The sequence below is a fragment of the Lissotriton vulgaris genome, unplaced genomic scaffold (assembly GCF_964263255.1).
Source record: "Lissotriton vulgaris unplaced genomic scaffold, aLisVul1.2 SCAFFOLD_2474, whole genome shotgun sequence".
Taxonomy (NCBI): domain Eukaryota; kingdom Metazoa; phylum Chordata; class Amphibia; order Caudata; family Salamandridae; genus Lissotriton; species Lissotriton vulgaris.
The window spans coordinates 23162-43911 of NW_028247107.1; the positions used below are offsets into that span (position 1 = coordinate 23162).

Here is a 20750-nt window from a genome sequence, read left to right on the forward strand (position 1 = left end):
GGTTAAATTCCCCAATTATAAAAATGCTGGTACCTGATTTGTTACCGTCTGCCAGAGGGGCTATTAAGATTTGTCAGGGTATGTTATTCCGTGCTCTTACTGAAACTAGCCTTGACCCTATGAAAAACAATAGATTCTGAAGGCCACAAGAAATATAGTCTGAATAAAACAGACACATTGGGTTAAACACCAGGCTAAAATGTAAAACAGTGTAATGGGTTCTCAGAGTGACATCCAGGGAATTTCTTCATTTTACCCTGATTTGTCTGTCTTAAGTCTAAAGACCCATTTTTGTTCACATTTGAAAAGAAATTTGGGAATATCAGTGACTGTTGGTGGGATCCACGGTAGGTCAAGTACTGTCCAGAACAGATCAGAGGGTTGATGTCCTACTTCTAAGAAGTGATTTGTCAATTTCGTCGCTTGTCTGCAGCATCTAATGGAGCTTTTGTGCTCAGAGATTCTTAACTTAATTTTCCTCGTTGTCATCCCTACATAGTTCATTTTGCAGGGACATGTAATTAAGTAAATAAGATTCGAGCTGTTGCAGTTTGTGAATCTTCTGAATTGCCATGGTCGATCAGTGCCTATGTCGATAGTGTGTGTCCTAGTTGTTTGTGGACATGCCGCACAGTGGCCACATGGATGATGTCCCATGACGGCAGGCAGATCCCACAAAGTACCAACTGCTCGTGGGAAGCTTGTTTTGGGTCTGGTGTGTACAAGCAGATTTAAAAGAGGACAGAATTTGAAGGAAGGGGGAAGGGGCTCTCAGAGACCATGTGGCGTGAGACCCCTGGACGACACCATTTTGAACAAAATCAGAAGCCTGGGCAGGAAGGAGGGAGCAGGGGCAGAGAAGTGTTTGATAGAGCAAACAGAGACTTCCTGCCTGCCCCCTCCCAATTCTTTAAAAAGAATGTGCACAGGAAGAGGAGCTCTCTCTCTGGGGTGAGGTCTGCTGAGGACGACTGGGGCTGGAGCCTGGCACCATGGGCAGCTGGAAGGAAGAACCCCCAGACTGGCCCAGGACCCTGACTTGAGCCACGAGGGGAGACCAGGACCAGTGACCAGGAGCCTGGGCCTCTGCGCAAGGAGAAGAGAGGACCAGTAAGAGAGCCAGGCGGCAGGCTGGCGTAGGGAGCCAGTGAAGCCAGGGAAGCGCACTGCTGCATTCACCCTCTTGGAGATCAAGACGGTGAAGGAAAGTGCTCCCAGTGGCTGGGGAGCGCCACCAGCAGCAAGAAGAGGCCAAAATGGAGCCAATTGGGTGCCGGGGAGCTGAGGTATGCCCCCCAGAAGGTAGGCGACCTTTGACCTCTGCCAGGACTGACGGCGAAGCGCGTGGGGCTCCGCCCCCGGTCCAAGACGAGCCCCTGGGATGAGTCAGGTCCCGGCGGCTGCCACACAAGAAGATAAGCCGAGAAACGCAGTCGCGCTCCCCTTGAAACTGCCCACAAGGTGTGCCAGGAGCCCACCCTGGCCCCCGACAAGACTGGAGAGAGGGGAGCACCGTCGCGCCCTCCCTCGAGGGAGAAAACAGGCCGGGGAGTGCCATTGCGCTCCCCGCAAAGAATTCCCCTGAGGCCCGGGATCCCAACTCTTGGCCATTCGCCCCGAAGATAAGCCGGGGAGCGCCACTGCTCTCCCCGTGAAGACTGCCCCTGGGGCCCGGGAGCCCAACTCGGGGCCCGAGGACCGATGCCGGGGAGCGCAAACTCCACAGGGGAGGGGCCCGGGATCCCTACTCCGGGCCCGGTGTGTGTCCTATGTAGGTGGGGTAGTGCCGCTGCACTCCCCCGTGGCTGGAGGAAGGTGGGAGGAGTGCCGTCGCACTCCAACCGAGGTCCGGCCAGACCAGCGGGAATCTCCATGTCTGCCCGCTGGAGCGAGCAGACCAGAAGAGGAGTGCCGGCCCCCGCAGCAGCACGCGAGGGTTCTGGCCGGGCAGGGTGCTGGCGATACTCACCGGGGTGGGCTAATCGAGTGGCTCTCCAGCGAGCTTGCGGTGTGGGGTTCCCAGGCGGGACTGGGACCTCACGGGGTAAAGGAGATGCCACTGGCCCAGGTGGGAGTGGGCCCCCGAACATAAGCCGGAGCAGCCGGGGGTGAGCTTTGCAAGTTGTATCACTCACATGGGGGTCCGGGTGGGACTAGACCCTCCAACAAAGCAAAGACACAGCCGGGGTGGGCTCCCCGAGCTGCAGTAACCGCTGGGTGTCCAGGTGGGACCGGCCCTCCATCGAGGGCTGAAGATGTAACGAGGCCACCAGCAGTGCATTGCGGCTCTCCCCGGAGCAGCGACTCGCCCCATAAGTCCTTGCAGGTCTGGACCGGCCTGAAAGGGAAAACAGCCTTTTCTCGACTTGTGGTGGTCTCAGGAGGATAGGGTCACCGCGACACAGGTGCCAAGGTGCATGGGGAGCTGCAGCAGCAACGCAGTCTCCCCCAGCACGAAGATGAAAGTCCCGCCTCTAAATCTCTTGGGGACTGCCAAAAAATAACCCCTCAAGGGCTCAGCCAGGCGCCAACAGCATCCTGTGGCTGGAACGTTTGTTCTTCAGCTGTGGGTGCCTTAGGGACTGCGCTAAGGAGTGAAGGGCTGAGTTGCGGATGTCTGGAGTAGGGCATCCCCTGGAGGTGAAGAGGTGTAATTGCACCAAAAAAGCATTTACTTATGTTATTTCTTTTAGAGGGACTGAAAGTCACATGTTATGTGAAGTACCTGTGTAAGGTGGAGTCATAAGCAAAGTGGGGTTCTGTTGCCAGACACTCCTGCTAGGGTGTCTGGCTGTATATGCTTAATCCTGTGATTCAACTATGATGCCTCTTAGGGGCTTTAATTGCAATGCATTACAACTGTTATCAGCTATGATAAGTACCTCATTTAAAGAGATGCCCAAACATGTATTCTTGCTACTGCGTTAGGGGAAGAACAACCCAGACTTAGTCACTAAGATGTAGAGCCAGTATATGATGTTCAGTCAGGGTTATGTGTCCCCCAGGGCAGGTGTACCATTTTTTAATGCTTGTTGAGATGATGGGGTGGGTCGCCATTGGGATGGTGCCAGTTGGTAAGGCCCTCGATCCAGGTTGTGTCAACCCACTGCATTAGGGGGCAAGATGATGTGCATACATGGAAGCGGTGGTATTAGACCCCCCCCCCCTTCGCGGAAGGGGTGGAAATGTTATGCAATGTCACAAAGCAATTCCAATAGCCTATCTATATTTGTAAATTGGTACATTGTATTAAGTAGTGTGTGTGTGTTTAATAAATGTACTCTTACTTTTATAAAGAAAAGTACAGACTGGACAATCAATTATTGATTGCTATTCCTGCGCACCTGTAATGGCGAATACTAGACCCACACAACCTCCCTTGAGTAAGCCCTAGACTGCTCTGCAACACTACCATCTGAGAGTCAAGCGCTACAATAGGCTGTTTGATTCCCAGTGAAGGACAAATGTGACATGCTATTTGTGCAGGCCTCACAGAGGCTGCCTCGATTTCCAACAACTATACAGATGAATATTGATACTGCATATTCAGTTCGCCTGCACAATGGTGACCAAGCCATAAAAAGGGAGGCAGGAGAAATAGAGTGGAACAGAACTGTTGCTTGATGCCTCAACACATACTCTTGGCACTGTTCAATGCAGTATTTTTATATTATTTTCGCAGTTACAAACTTTTTGATTTACCTGCATATGTCAAACTCCGACTGAACTCCAGGAGTACCACCGAACAGTATTTTATCAGACAAATCGAAAACAATCAAGAGGGGCGGGTACGGACAATGGCGGACACGATGACCGCACTTTCCTGCTGTGTTCCCTTTACATGAAGATTCTCAAAGATCATTAGGGTTGGGTGTGCAAAAGTAACTCCAGCACCTGCTGTTGTTTGGTGCTAACTGCAAAGCAGAGAAATGCTGAACCCAGAGATTGGAGTAGTGCATCACCCTTTCGTGTAAAAAAAGTTCTTGTACAATAAGTCTTGTAGTCTCAGTTAGGTTGTTTTTGGCAGTCTTTTATTGCAAAGCAAATCCAAATTAAAGGAAATTTCGGCTGAAAATGTAACAATGAAACAATCAGTCTTGACCCAGTTCCTTATGGGAACAGTTCAGCCCTAACTGCCAAGCCAGACTCTCCCTGGACCGGAAACAAGCTTCCTGGGACAGGTTTCAGGGCATCACCCTTTATCAGCCCGGCTAGCTTGAATCCGGTGTAGTGAGCACAGGACCCACGTCTATGCATACCCTTCCCATTTAGAGTGACAAATGCAAAAGAAACGATTGCTGGACTGATTTGCATATGGCTGGGTCCAAACTGGGGTGGTGTGGTGAGCAAAAGAATGATGGATTATTTATTTTGCATATGTCGCCTTAAGTGGGAAGGGTATGCCCAGAAGTGGTTCCCGTGTTCACTACACCACTGGATTCAAGCTAGCCTGGCTGATGAAGGGTGATGCCATGAAACCGGTCCCAGGATGCTTGTTTCCGGTCCAGGGAGGATCTGGCTTGGCAGTTCGGGCTGGACTGTTCCCACAAGAAATAGGGTCAAGAATGATTTGCATATGGCTGGATCCAAACTGGGGTGGTATGGTGAGCAAAATAATGATGGATTTAACCCAGATCCTTGTGACTGGGGGAAAATGTTTGCATTGTCCAGCATTCCATCCATCAATTGTTTCTTTTGCACCGGTGTAGGTATAGCCACATGTGTGAGAACTACAGTGTATGTTTGTGTGTGGTTGTGTGTGAATATTGCACACTGTTATTACTGTTTGTTACCACAGTGCGGATGTATGTGGCACATGTAGTCTAGGTGTTACAGTATGCTAGTTTCTGAGCCTGTTGCTGTCTGTGTGTCTTTGTGTGTGCCACCCTGTGCCTGCATGTTTGCGTCCCTTAGCACAGTAAGTCTGGGTGTCATTGCGTGTGTCTGTGTGTGCCTCTGTTTACCTGTACATTTCTCTGTGAGATTAGCATCTAGAACACTCGCATGCATACATGCCCAATGGCAGCTGACCCTGTAGACACGGACAGTTCTTCTGCCCACATCTGTCTACATGTTTGTGTGCCACTTTGTTTTCTGTGAACCTCTATGTTTGTGTTCCACTGTGCGTGTGTCTCTTTGAGCCTGTGTAACACTAGATTGTCTACTTACCACTGTATGCGTAGGCCTAAGAGTATGAAATGAGCAGTGGATCACACATGGTCGCAGCTGCTCCTGCAGTCCTTGGTAGCTTTCAGAGAAAGTGTGTCCAAGTGTCTATCAGGGTTGTAATGAAGGCCTCTGAAGCGCCTGTTACGCTGGGGGTGAAGGTGTCACCCTTCAGTGGCCCCCAGCTATTCAGGGGCCCCATTCAGTCCGAAGCCAGTGAATATCTGTGAGACATGACACACTCAGGAGCCCCTCATCACATTCTGCTGGAGGGCCCAAACATTTTTATGAGCAGTGTATTTTTTAGAAGTGTGTCACTGTGTTTCCATGTGTTTGTGTGTCCTTGTATGTGTGCATCTGCCGCTGCGTGCAGTGCTTAATTTGTGAAAAGATAAATGCATGGGTCCAAAGTTTTTTTTAGGAGCCCGACGCTTCTGAATGCTCAAGTTGCCAAATACCAAGGCAGTCTCATCTTGATTGCACATCTTGCCTCTTTCTTTCATCACCCTACACTACCTCTCTTTTTGTGTCACTCTTGCAGGTTTTACTCCTTCCTCTCGGTTATAGGGAGGCTTTGCTTTGTCCTTTTGTAATTTTTCCTTTATTTTCTCCATTTTCGGAGTTCCTTTTTCTGTTTTTGTTCAAAATCTATTAGTAAAAAATAAATCACGGTCCCCAAGAATGAACGCTAGTGTCTACCAGGGGTCCACATTAGGGAAATGCCTGTCTGAATGAATGAATTTAATGCATAATTACTTAAAATCATTGCAAAACTGTGATACAGTATCAATGTTAATATTTTATATCTTGTGTACTTCTCATGTATGTTGTCAGTCGAGTTTTTATGGATTTGCAGGTTTGGGATTGTCCTTCAAATTTTCGAGTTATTGTCCATCAATGTCAATTTTATTTCAGATCCTTTATAGTTGTTATTTGTTCTCCAGCCATAGTGTTCCTAAGACAACAGAATCGCTCCTTGGCATTCTGATTGCTGCCTCACATAATTAATCTGCATTTGATAGTATTGTTACAAATGGCAAAGCCTGTATGTTAAGTGTTTCCCACTTTCTCATTAGAACGTAGAGAAAGAAAATATAGAGGCATTTCATTTAAATGTTGGAGGTTTTACATCTAAATATACTAGATTTCTGGGTGGTAGGGCAAAGTGATAGGAGGTGGGCCAGGCTGCGGCCCCCCAGTCCCCCCCTCCCCTCTGTGCTTTGCAGGGGGGCCCCCTCAAGTTTCGTTACGCCGTTGGACTGTTGAGAAAATAAACGCAAACTCTATAATGCAAACTTTAAATGATAATCGCAGATTAAATTAAGCAACAGAACTGTGACACAAATCAGATATTCTGTGTATCCAAGTGAACAGATGTGTGCATAAAATGTATTTGTCACATTTAAGCATTAGACTAAGTGGTGGAACAGTTGAACCGAGACTTCATTTTATGAAAAAGCATGAATCAATATACCCATTTGCAGTGTAAATGTATTGAAGAACGTATTTCCAGTTTGCGGCAAAGCAAAAAGTGGATGAAAAAGATGCAGTAGGGATTTAAAAATATGAATTGTCATCCTATAATATAAAGTTTTGAATAAAGTAACTAGTAGGTAAAAGGTGGTAGGTACATTTTGGTGAGAGATTACACGCAACAAATTTCCCCTCTAACATTTTTGCACTCTGTTAATTGATTTTAGTTAACAACATTTGTGCTGCAGAAATTAGTGGTCTAGAACATAATTGATGGGTTTATGTATGTCTATATGTGGTATTTGTAGTGAACAGACCTAGAAAAAGAGAAAGCGGAGCATTGTACAGGGTGAAAGATAAAGATACAGTCACTGGGTGAGTGAGGAAAAGCTGCGCTCTCGGAGTGGAGGTCATCTGCAATAGGATTGAGATATAGTGTTATTTAACATTGTGCATCTTCAGTTCTTTATTAAAATGTCCTGATGGTTGGGGTGGTTTCATGGGTACATGAATGCTGTTTTTGATCCTAGTTGATTAAATGGAGAAGGCCTTGTTTTTTTGTTTTTAGAATTTCTCCAGTTCGATGGTGGCGTGCCTGTTGATGTACAAAGAGTCACCAGAGGTGGTGAATTTGACAGCTCGAGAAGTATAAAAATAGGTGACGGATAGAGTGTGTGAATTAATCTTAGCCACTGGTAATTACTCTGGGCAGCATCCTAACCCATCTTTTTTTTCCGCCCACCATGCCCAGAGTTTGGATCCAGCCAAATACAAACTAGTCTTGACCCTGCTCCAATAGGAATAATCCAACCTAAAGTGCCAGGCCAGGTGCTGCCTGAACTGGAACACAAGCAGCTCAGGACCGTTTTACACTGATTGAGGCTCTTCAGTCGCATTTAGCTTGGCTCAAGTGGCCAATTGAGCATGGGACCCACATCTGGGCACACCTGTCACACTTAGGTCGTCATAGTGAAATGTACAAAAATTGATGGAAGGGGGCTTTAATTGATCTAGGCTACTGGAAATTACTCAGGCAGCATCCCAATCCATCATTATCTTGCAGAGCTTGCCATCTCTGTTTGGACCCAATCAAATAAAAATTAGTCTTGACCCTGCTCCACGAGGATGATTCTAGTCCTAAATGTCAGGCCCGGTGCTCCCTGAACCAGAACACAAGCAACCCAAGATCGGTAAACTAAACTATTACAAACAAAAGATGAAAATGGTGAATGAAGTGCTCCCATAAAGGAGGCAACATGTACACGGAGAGCTGGATAGGCAGTGTGGATGAAACTTGAAGGTAGGAGAAGTACAAAGGGTAGAAAGAAAGAACAAAAACGTTGCTCCCGAATGTAAGCAAGGTCAGCAATGGAAGGATGCAGGTCAACCAATCAGAACCCTAAGGCTGGACAGGCCGTGCATATGAATAGGGAAGGAAGTCACCCAATCATGATGAAGCGGCTTACCCAAAACCCCTTATATGTACGCCAAAAACAACAGGTCTGGCCAATAGAGAGCTAAAATTGCGTGTAACTGAGACCTAAAAAGGTTGGCAAATTGTTTGTTAGCACTTATATTCATGGTGCATGAGGGTAAGGAGGTACATGAGAATAACAACATTTAAGGGAGAAGTCACACATAAAAACTGGGGTCTCCGCGCTTCCATAGTACTCCACTCACCTCCAACCCTAGGTAGAAGGGTAATGTGATCTTTTATATGCTTCATGTTCCTCCATTGTTGTGAAGTTCTATAATTTTGATGGCTGTTAGATAGAAGGCTAGGACAGCCTGCTAAGAGGGGGGATGGTAAAATCCAAGTAACAAGAATAACATTTTCTATTGTGATAGTATATGTATGTGATTCACTAGCTAAAGGAAACTGGGAAATTGTGCACATTTTGGGTCCAACCAATTTAATATGTTTCCTTCCAGTCTTATTTATAAATATAGCATGTAAAGAAGCGGCTTTTAAGGGAATGCGTCAATGGTGAACAGATTGGAAGCTGAAGGTCTCTGCCACCCTGCCACTAAGGACATATTGAGTTGCATGGATTTGCCCGCAATGCGTTTGAGTGGGCCAGTCCATGCTCATGCCACCGGCTGCGTCTCGGCTCGGATATCAGGCTTGAGGTTGATCAGGCTGTTGCTTGCTTGAGCCAGCTCGGTGATGGAGACTCGGCCTCTCTGCCGGATGAACTGAGCCACTGCAGTCAGCTCCTCGGGTGTGATGTAGATGAACTTCCCCCGGTCATCAATGACGCCTGCAAAGACATAGGTCAGTGAGCCAAGCATGTAACAATTAGAACATCACCCTCCTGGTATGCATGACAAGTTCAATTCAATATCTGGTTAACGTTTACATATTACATTATGTGAATATCTGGAAACCAGTCTGCTGCGTGTAAGGTGGACTGTCTCCTTGAATCTGATGGCTGAATTTTCCCCTGAGATGCCTCTCGCCTGCAAGGTAAGACCCACAGCGGATTAAAGAGTCTCAGACCCCACTCCTCATGTCTCAAACCCTCCTGCGGCTCCATTACCATGATTCACACTCCTGCACCTACGAGTCAAATCTCGTACCTTCACATTCTTCACAACACCAAGCCCTTGGCCCTCAGCCGTCCTACCTCTCAGCATGGACCCCTTCTCTCTGGTCCAGACCTGTGACTACAGCTCGCGCCTGTGGCCCTAACCCATGAGTCTGCTGCCTGGTGAGCTGGCCCGTGCCACTTCTCATACAAAAGGAAACACCTCATAGCAGGTCAACAGTAGTAGATCAACTGAAACACCCCCCACTGTGCTTGAGATTTTCAATCAAAAAGAGAAACTCAAACACAACATAGGCATGATTGCACCCCTGGTAAAGCTGTTCCCTCCCAAAGATTGGAGTCTCATGGTGTTTTGTCGTGTCCTCTCACTCCTCAACGTATCATAAAATGTTGTGGGCCTCACCTGCTCTAACATTTGAGCAGTATTCTATGTCAGAAGCAATACCAAACAATCACTGCTCTACAATACATACTTTTAAAAGAATTTTAATGTCATACATGCTATTTCCAATGGCCATTCCATTCTTTCCATCATTCTCAATTATTTCTTGAGGCTCTCAATCCATAAACCTGGCTTTCCACAGCCCTTATTGCTTGAAGTGTCCAGGATTCTCCTACCCTGCACGTCATCCCTGACATTTAACAAGGCACAAACACAGTTACCACTACCTGGATGAGGACTCTCAAACTTCCCATTTTCTTCTCAACAACTCTTCACTTTCTATCTAGAACACGAGATCTGGTACACTCACAAAGAACTTTAAATACCACATCCTCCAACGTGAAAGTATCACAGTGAACCCGGCCTTACCCTGAACATCAATGGCACACAGTATATTTTGTGCTTTTTTTACTTAACATTATTTGAAACACACTCTGTTGTGTTACCACCCGTGAACTTCATGATGCAAGAAATGTGTGGGATGCAGCAGTAAACAAACCAAGGCATACATTCTGCACCTTTCTGCTGTACTATGCGCGCTGTTGAATCTTTCATGATCCTACTAATCATGTCACCATCCTAATCACCTCGGTGGGGTCCCTGACCGGTCATTGTCAGATTCGAGGCCATCATCTGCGGATATCCCTTGGGTTTTCCATTCTAATGGTTTTTCGATTTATCTATCTACATATATATATTTTTATTTTTATTTTTGTTGTTGTGTATTTATATAGCGCGAACTCGACCCAAAGGTATTGGAGCGCTTTACATGAGCACCGTATTTACATTTCAAATTCAGGCACGGGGAGATTAAGTGATTTGCCAAGAATCACAGGATGTGGACGCGACCAGAGGCTCGAACCTTGGTCTTCAGCACCAAAGTCGGTAGTCTAGTTATACTTAACATACCTGTTAATGTACCATCAGCGAGCAGGTCCTGTATCCTGTTAATAGCGTCCTGTTGAATCAAGAAGATTAAAAATGATAATGTAACTTATTAACCAATGCAGGATACTTACAGGCATGCACGAAACATATAATATACATCCGCAAATCACACCTGCTTTCTGGTACGGGCGCCCACTCTCTAACACCCCCACCACTCCTGTTGTAAACAGTAACTAGAAACAAACACTTCTTTTCCTAATGATCTTGATTAGGTTCCTAAAGGTACTTCAAACTAGAGGTGCCTGAATGGGGGTGAATCGATGGTGCGCTAAGAAGAGAGGCGCCTCCACCATTTTTAAAAGCCTAGCGAGACTCGTACTACTAGATCAACTCTACTGCACTAGGCAACTTTCCAAAGTAACAACACACTCTTTGTAGCCTGAACTCTCCAAAATATAACTGGCACTATAGAACCCAAGAGCTACATACAGAACCCCATAGAATCTGACTCTTCAACGTCTTTAAAATAAAATGATTTCCTAAAAAGCTGGAAAACAAGATAGAGAAGTCATCTCTGGGGACAGAAAACTTTGCAAAAGACAGAGACCTCAATGACTATGGTCCTCTCACCGGCTGCTTCATTGTTGGCGAAGGCCATCAACAGCTACATAGGATTATTTTTTTTAATTGACACTAACACTTCAAATGTATTTCACAAAAAAACAAAGACTTTGCTTCTGGCACCAACGGCCTCTCAAACAGAAGTATAATATCTCCTGATGGCCGTCATTGCACAGCTCAAGGGGCTCCCTCTGGCAAACCATGGTTCAACCACATTACATGAGCTTAACCAGAGCAACACTGGCTGCCAGGCGACGAAGGGCGCATCTGGAAAAGGTATTTCTTGACATGCATTGCCTTCCTCCTGGAAACCTCAAAGTACCTGCAAGAAAAAGTACACTCTCAGCTACCACCCGAGCACTTTCCAAAAAATAACTAGCCTTGGAAACCTCTTCATTAAGAAAGAATAGGTCACCATTCAAACTTTCTTTGGCAGCGCCCAAACATTTGCAACACTTCTCTTCTATTCTTCAAAGAGCACCGTCCTCCATAATTTACACAATATCTCAATGACCTGAAGCTCTAAAAGATAACTCACTCATGACATATAACTTGGCCAATATACTGAGCCAACACTTCAGCCATGTTTTTATCGATGCTCACACTCCATGGCCATGCAGCCTCTCTGCACAGGCCATTCCAGAGGCACTACTAACACAAGGGCCATATTAACCTCCTGAAAGTAATAGTTAGAAACCTCAACTCCAGAGAGCAATGCATATGGACTACCACCAGCTCCCCCTACTGTTACGAGGGTTCCATTACACCTAAAACAAGGAAAGGAGTAGGTAGGTGAAGTGCAATCGTGAAATAAATTAATTATTAGAAAATAAACGTGAGTGCAGGAGAAGAAAAACATAGAACATGTAGTGCGAATAAGGCGTGCAGAATTGTGGGGAAAGGAAATCTTTTAGAGCAAAACTAATAATTTGTAAGCATGTAAACATTAACATGAAAAGTGAAATCATGTGCCAAAATAGAGGCAAGGGGACAGAATAAAAGAGCGGGGGAAGGAGTAGCAGGGGCAGTCTCAAACCTCCGAAGGAGGACAGGATGAAGGTGATTGGAAGGATATCCGTAAAAAACAACCAGCAAATAAATAAATGAAAACTGCATCACCGAGTTTTGTTTGGCCTAAATTTACAGGTTTACCTGTGCCCTTAATCCAAAATGTGAACCCAAGTCCTCCAGAAGCACGACCTTTGTGTTCTAAAAAAAACAAACAAACAAACAAACAAATGAATACATGTCCGGCCATAAAATGTAAGCTTTGCAAAATCGTCACACAGCTCTAAAACACAAATATCTGAAATTACTGAGTGTCTGTGAGACATGAGCCTAAAATGGCCACTATAGTGTATGTCATAAGGGTAATGGCTATTGCAGGTGTGTGTGTGTGTGTTTTCCTTTAACCCCTTAGCTGCGGCAGCTATTCCGCCGCAGTGCTAAGGGAGAGGGGGGCCGCGTGGCGCTCCCGTACTCATTCGGAACCGCTCCGTCACGAGCCTCGGGTGGGCTGTGCTTGTGACGGAACGCCCGCTTAATAGAACGTTCAGCGCAGGCGCGGAATTCGCGCCACGCAGGCGCGGCGAGCGGACCGTGACGGAACCGTTCCGTCACCAGCACAGCCCACCCGAGGCTCGTGACGAAATGGTTCCGTCACCAGCACGCAAGGGGTTAAAAGACCGCGTACTAGCACGGAGGTGTGTGTAGCAGAAGAAATGTTATACTCTTTACAATTTTATTGTTGGGACCAGCGTCTCCACCGACAGCTTGTATTCTCAGTGTAGGCATGCGGACACCTGCTGTGGCTGGACTGTGGCAGGGAGAACTACCCAGTCTCGCCCAAGAGCCATCTCTGCCATCTTCATACCCACCCTCCCCATTCACAAACCTGGAGACAAGCAATAATGAATGTTAAAAGGAAGACATAAATAGAGAGTGAACAATACTCCTAACAGAGACCTGGTTCAAGGCTGACTCCCTGCCCAATGTGCTAGCCGCATTGCCCCCTTCATACTCCGCCATTCGGGCGGACCGCCCAGAGGGCAAGCGGGGCGGAGGAGTGGCCCTAATAGCCCGTGCTGATCTCAGTTTTCAGATTCTCCCCTCCTCTCCTATCCCTGACGTAGACGACTTAGTAGCCCGTTCGACTTCCCACCAGGTACCCCTTACCTTTGTTCTAATTTACCGTCCTCCCCAACCCACTCCCTCCTTTCTCTCAAGCTTACAGGCCCTCCTGGCTACCCTGGTGATCAACAACTCATCAGTACTAGTCCTAGGGGACCTCAACTTCTGGCCTAATGACCCTGCTGAGAGTTCTCAATCCAAGGAGTTCACCGACCTCATGATCAGTCTGAACTTTTTATCGCTCATCCACAGTTCCACCCACACACACGGCCACACGCTTGACCAAATCTGGGCACTGAATGTCCCGTCCACATCCCCAATAATATCCCCTTGCTCCTGGTCAGATCATTCTATTATTACCTTTTCTCTTGCTCTAGCCCCTATGGCCTAACCCCAGCTCCCCAAGAACACCTGGGTCAGGAAATGGGGCAAAACTGACATGCCTTCCCTTTGCTCGACCTTGGCCAAAACCAGCCCTGACCTTTCAGGCCTTGCAGCTACTACCCAGCTGGCCGCTATTAACAACTGGCTGACCCTGGCGGGTGACGAGTTCGCTCCCCTGAGGCGGCTCACAGTCAAGCGGCCCACGCAGCCAATCGGTGGTTTACCCCAGACCTAAAAGAAAAGAAATTAGCTGCAAGGAGAGCCGAGCGAGCTTGGAGAAGAACCTATTGCCCCGCGCAAAAGACAATCTACTTGTCTGTTCTACAAATCTATAAAAAGGGCATTCTTGAGGCCAAAACAGAGTTCTATACGAGCAGGATAATGGCAGCAGAGTCCCACTCGAAGGAAATCTTCGCTACTGTCCATGAACTGGCATCATCCAGCAGAGCTACGTCCACTATCCCCCCTTCCCAGTCCCTCTGCAACTCGCTTAACGAGTTTTTCATTGACAAAGTTGCCAAAATCAAAATCAACATCCCCCCGCTCTCCCCTACATTTGTTAATCCCTCCCCACCCTCTACGGCCCTTAAACTGGCCACTATTCCGCTGTTAACCGATGACACACTCCCCCCGCTGCTCCATCGGGTTAAATCGGGTTCCCCCCTGGATTTTGCCCCAGCCCACATCCTTAGGGAAATCTATCTAGCTTGCCCTACCCCGCCCCTGACTTTTCTTAACGATTCGCTCAGAAACGGCATTGTCCCCAGTCCACATAAATCAGCGGTTGTCATTCCAATCATAAAAAAACCTGACGCCGACCCATCCTCCCCCTCTAACTACCGCCCTATCTCCCTTCTGCCCTATTTAGCAAAAGTTCTCGAAACCCATGTCACGACCACCCTGAGCACTCACGTAGAGGCAAATCATTGCCTCTCCTCCTGCCAAGCCGGCTTCCGCCCCCTGCACTCCACGGAGAAGGTGGTGATTTCAGTGATGGACGAGCTGCGTGAAGGTATTGACACCAACCTTCCGCAAGCCCTGATCCTCCTGGACCTGTCCGCCGCTTTTGACACGGTGGACCACTCCATCCTCCTCAACCGTGTCAGGGCGGCGGGCATAGAGGGCTTGGCCTTCTCATGGCTCGAGTCCTTCCTAGCCGGGAGAGCTCAAGCGGTCCATCTGGCTGGCTTCACCGCGGCCTCCCGTAAGGTGGAGTGCGGGGTCCCTCAGGGCTCATCACTCTCCCCTCTTTTGTTTAATTTATACATTTACCCCCTTATTTTTATGTTACAGCAGCTGGAGGTCACGGTGTTTAATTACGCCGATGACCTCCAGCTAATCTTCAACCTCTCCCACTCACCTTCATCCGCCCAAAATGTCCAGACAGTCATGACGTTCATTCAGGACTGGATGAACTGCCACCACCTCAAACTCAACCCGGACACGACCAAGCTGGTCTTGACCGGAGGTGGTTGCAGTCCGTGGTCCCCCTCCTTTTGGCCCCCGTCACTTGGTGTCCCTCCACTCCCTGTACCTAAAGTTAAAACTCTTGGGATCCTCCTGAACTCACAACTTTCTGTTCACTCACAAGTCGGTTCAGTGGTCTCTTCTTGTTTTTTTTTCCCTTAGAATAATTAGGAAAGTTTCCCGTTTCTTTTCCCCCTCGGCTTTAAAAATCATTGTGCTGGCTATGGTACTTTCACGCATTGATTATGGCAACATAATCTATAATGGGGCTCCTGCCTATGCGATCCACCGCCTGCAGCTGGTACAGAACCAGGCTGCCCGCCTGATTCATGGCCTACCTAAATACCATCGGGCCACTCCACTGCTCAAAGCACTACACTGGCTTCCAGTGAGAGAGCGCGCCCTTTTTAGGTCTCGCAGACGTAAAAAGCAGGCGTAAGCCTGCAGTCTGCGAGACATCTGTTGCTGGCGTGTTCCGATGAATGTGAGACAGGGAATGTGCACCCGCTTTCCATCGGCGATTTCACCTCGTGGGCGCGCACGCCCAGCCCGGCGACGTGCACATCCCCTGCCTCAGATTCTCACCGAAACACGCAGTCAGGCACACACGCAGGCAGGCACACACACAGACGCAGGCACATGCAAGCGCACGCACACACAGCCACACACGCACATGCACCCCCCCCAACCCCCCCCTACCCCCACACAGCCATCAGCCATGCACGCACTCCCACCACTCACGGGCGCGCGCACACACACACAGATACAACCCCCCCCCCTCCCACTCACCGTGCTCTTTCTGCCTCGTCCGTGTCCCTCTCTCCCTCGGCAGCCATTGTTTACTCATGTTGTTAGTGATGCGGGCCAACATCCGGGTAACTCCCGTAACAACAACAAAGCAATCAAAAAATAACGCGGATATAGAAAGATGGTCTGACGCCCGCCCCTTCTTTGGCTCCTATTGGGCAGTGTGTTGCCTGAGATGACAGCTTATTGGTCAAGCGGAGTGTTAGAGTGTTTCGTCACAAAGCAGGGCGTTGGCTGCTGGAAGAGTAGGCGGAACAGGGGGCTGGACGGGGAGGCGGCAAGTCCCCTTCCTGTCGTCCGACATTTCCTTGCTGCACTCTGGTGGCGGAACGAGGACAATGCAATATCTTTGTTTATGGGAGCAGACAGAGTATCGAGGAGCTGTGGAGGGTGGTGTGGGGTCACCACATCGCTCCTCTGAAGCCCTCATGGAACACTGAGGGCCAGAGGAGGTGCAGCGGGCCGGCCCACCTCTGTGGAAGTCAAATGAAGCACCTGAGGCGTTGCACTTAATTAATAAGTGTTTATTGTAGAAGGTAGGTTCACAATATAAAGCCCACAACCGACTCCAGCTTCGTCTTCGTTGCAACTGCGCTCAACAACTGTAGAGGCAGTTACAACGAACACGCAGCTGCGAGGACATATCTTAAATAATAACAATGCAAGATTTCTCATTTTGTTATTCATTACTTTTTCTTCGTTTTATAATAAGGGGGATGTGTTGGAGTTGCGGGTTGCTCTTTCCCTTTAAGAGCGGGTCGCAATCTCCATGTCATTTCATTCTGCTTTGTGAGCGTGCTTTCACGCTCTGTTATCTTTTGATATTTCCTATGTTTGCATCAGTATGTTGTTATTCTCGTGCATTGTTATTATTTAAGGTATGTCCTCGCAGCTGCGTGTTCGTTGTAACTGCCTCTACGGTTGTTGAGCACAGTTGCAACGAAGACGAAGCTGCGAGGACATATTTTAAATAATAACAATGCACGAGAATAACAACATACTGATGCAAACATAGGAAATATCAAAAGATAACATAGCGTGAAAGCACGCTCACAAAGCATAATGAAATGACATGGACATTGCGAGCCGCTCTTAAAGGGAAAGAGCTACCCGCAACTCCAACAACCTCTGATCGCAGTGATCCGGGCTCAGCGGTAGGTGCTGCCGCCGTCTCTGTCCTGGCCAGGGTCATTGTGTTAAAGCACACTCTCAAACATAGTTGTTTTTTATCTGTCGGTGGGGTCTGCCTATCCAACCAATGAGATGAGAAAGCAATACGGGTGGCAGCAGGTATGTCTGGCCACCATGCAGAGAACTAACAACCAACAAGTTTAGGCAAATTACGTTAAATGCCTCCTTATGTCAACAGATTTGTTTTTGTGTGAAATGGGTTAGTCCGCTATGTACACAAGGAAACTCACCCAACTGACTGGTAAAATTAAAATTAAAATGTGCAATTTCTTCATCCCCTAGCCCATAAACCGCAGATGCAAATGGGCGCCATATTTTCAGTGCCGTTTGGAGACCAATTTTCAGAGTAAGGTTTTTTTTAAAACTTTGTTTATAATCCGCTGCGCTGGTCCAGTTGTTTCCTTTGAACCGAACCGAGACTAAAACTCCCAAACTGCACTGATTAATTAAAGTATAGAGCGGGAACATCATGCTAGGGTTACATGCAGATATTTGATCACCATATGCATGCTACGCAAACGGCTAGGGGACACCATCACATCACTCGGGGACACCACCACATCACTCGGGGACACCACCACATCACTCGGGGACACCACCACATCACTCGGGGACACCACTTGGGGACACCATCACATCACTCGGGGGCACCACCACATCACTCAGGGACACCACCACATCACTCAGGGACACCACCACATCACTCAGGGACACCACCACATCACTCAGGGACACCACCACATCACTCAGGGACACCACCACATCACTCAGGGACACCACCACATCACTCAGGGACACCACCACATCACTCAGGGACACCACCACATCACTCGGGGACACCACCACATCACTCTGGGGGACACCATCACATCACTCGGGGACACCACCACATCACTCGGGGACACCACCACATCACTCGGGGACACCACTTGGGGACACCATCACATCACTCGGGGGCACCACCACATCACTCAGGGACACCACCACATCACTCAGGGACACCATCACATCACTCAGGGACACCACCACATCACTCAGGGACACAACCACATCACTCAGGGACACCACCACATCACTCAGGGACACCACCACATCACTCAGGGACACCACCACATCACTCGGGGACACCACCACATCACTCTGGGGGACACCATCACATCACTCGGGAACACCACCACATCACTCGGGACACCACCACATCACTCAGGACACCACCACATCACTCGGGGACACCACCACATCACTCGGGGACACCACCACATCACTCGGGGACACCACCACATCACTCGGGGACACCACTTGGGGACACCATCACATCACTTGGGGGCACCACCACATCACTCAGGGACACCACCACATCACTCTGGGACACCACCACATCACTCTGGGACACCACCACATCACTCTGGGACACCACCACATCACTCGGGGACACCACTTGGGGACACCATCACATCACTCGGGGGCACCGCCACATCACTCAGGGACACCACCACATCACTCAGGGACACCACCACATCACTCAGGGACACCACCACATCACTCAGGGACACCACCACATCACTCAGCCCAACCACATCACTACTCAGCACCACAACAGCACTGTCCTTGCTTGCTATCAACAAGCATTGCCATAGCCAATAGGACTCGCATTAGGAAAGTGTAAGCTATTGGCTTTGTGAATAACAATGCTATTAATTTATATATTTTCAAAGCCAACACATATTAAAAAAATGTGTAATTTACAATACCAATAACACACACTTTCCTAATGCGAGACCTATTGCATTGTAAATGCTTGTTAAACTTGGCTGCCTCACTTTTCAGGCTAGGTCGGGCACTGCCCCCGAGTTCATATGCTCAGCTATCAAGCCCTACCTTCCGGGTAGAGAACTTCGCTCCACTCATAGGGCTCTTTTAGCTACCCCCGTTTTAAAAAACAGAAGGCTGGTGGAGCGAAATTCGCTGTTCTTGCTCCAGCCTTCTGGAACTCCCTTCCTGCTGCCCCCCGCACATCGCCTTCTTATCTACAGTTCCGGAAGGATCTCAAAACCTTCCTATTTGTGCGAGCTTACACTGCCTAGCCTCTCCCAGCTGCTGCCGTCCACTGCATCACACATAGCGCCATGAAACCGCTTGGTAAAAGAGCGCTGAATAAATGTTTTTAAATTCAAATTCAAATACAGAGGTAATGTTGGAAAGGAGATAAGACAGAAGAGTTTCAGAGGTAATTAAGAGACCTCAAAGACATGCAGAAGGAAGAAAGAAAACAAAGATGAAGGACCTCAGAGACACAAATAGGAAAGAGAAAAAATGGAATGGAAGAGAGACCACTAAGACACAGATATGAGATAAAGTGAGATAAGAGAGCTGGAAGACAGGTCTCAAATATGTATCAGCGACAGATGCAGAGACAAAAGAGATGTGAGGGACATATACGGGAGAATGAGAGGAAACAGATGAGAGACAAATAGAGAAAAGAGGAGAGAATCAAAAACATATAAAAAGAGACATCAAAGACACATGTATCAAAGAAAGCGACAAAACAGAGAGCCAATAAAGACTGCCAAGTTATTCAAATCATGAGAAAGAGAGAGAATATAATCAGGGCGAAAGGAGACATGAGAGCCTGAACAATGGCTTGAGCTTAAGCCTTCTAGTAAAGAATCCAAGGCAACACTCTGAAGAAGAGCTAGAACACAGACCCAGAAAAGGAATCACACTCTCTCCAACCGGCCGCTGCATGTAAAACACAACCACATCCACGCTTCAGTAATACATTGCCTGAGGTGTCAACTGAGGTGGATTTGAGATTAGGATAGGGATTTCATACTGCAGGCGAAACCTCTGACTCTAAGCCCAATCAGTCCTGCCTGGGATAGCCAACTTTCGAATCCAAAGGAGAGGGTCTACTTGTTACCAGGGAAGAAAGCAGAGAAGTGTGAATCCCATTGAGGAGGAAGGACTTCAGGGGGGAGTGCTAGAGGGGAGGGGTAGCACCAGAATTAGATTCTCAAAAGAAAAAGTTTCTGTTCCAGGAAGTAGAGAAGCCTGACCAAGTACAGGGAAAAACAACACACCTCCTCCCAGGCTGACAAGCAGGGATTCACATCGTGGAACAGACTCCATCCTTCAGGAGGTGTGCCAAGACCCAAGTCAAAGACGGGAAAACACATGATGCCCAGGGGGGACCGGAGTACTGAGGGTCTTGTGCAGAGAGTTTAGCCATATTTTGTGATGAGCAGAACATCAGTACTCACTATCTGCCTGAGAGGCGAAGGGAGCTGCATACACCATTGTGTGATGCTTTGTTTTATGACATTGTTACTAGAAGGCATATTTTGATAAATCAATGTTGTGCACGGTGCCAGAACAAAAGGGCAAGAGATATCAATTAGCTGATACTGGTTTCAGTTTGTAACTAGCCCTGACAAGTTCTGGGTTGGGAAGGTGTCTTGAAAGCCTATCCAGGAAGATGGCTCAGTCTGCGATTACAATCATAGCTAATTTTTTACCTGTAGATTTGGACACCTCAATTGCCTTTCAGGTCTCAAAGGACTGGGGGAGGTCTGAAAGATGGATGGGTGGAGCTTATAGTTCTCTACGCCTGCCACCCCCTCATTCACAGAGTT

The 20750-nt window shown here is 47.9% G+C and overlaps 1 protein-coding gene across 1 annotated transcript in view; it reads right to left on the reverse strand.

Moving 5' to 3' along the window:
• Positions 1–6591: 6591 nt before the first annotated feature.
• LOC147665635 (DDRGK domain-containing protein 1-like) overlaps positions 6592–20750 on the reverse strand; it is a 196585-nt gene continuing 182426 nt past the window's right edge. Inside the window, exons 7-9 of the mRNA XM_086949625.1 lie at positions 12292–12348; positions 10540–10588; positions 6592–8900 (exon numbers count right to left, since the gene is read on the reverse strand). Coding sequence (XP_086805751.1) covers positions 8728–8900; positions 10540–10588; positions 12292–12348 — 279 coding nt within the window. The 3' untranslated portion in view covers positions 6592–8727. The remainder of the gene's footprint in view (positions 8901–10539; positions 10589–12291; positions 12349–20750) is intronic.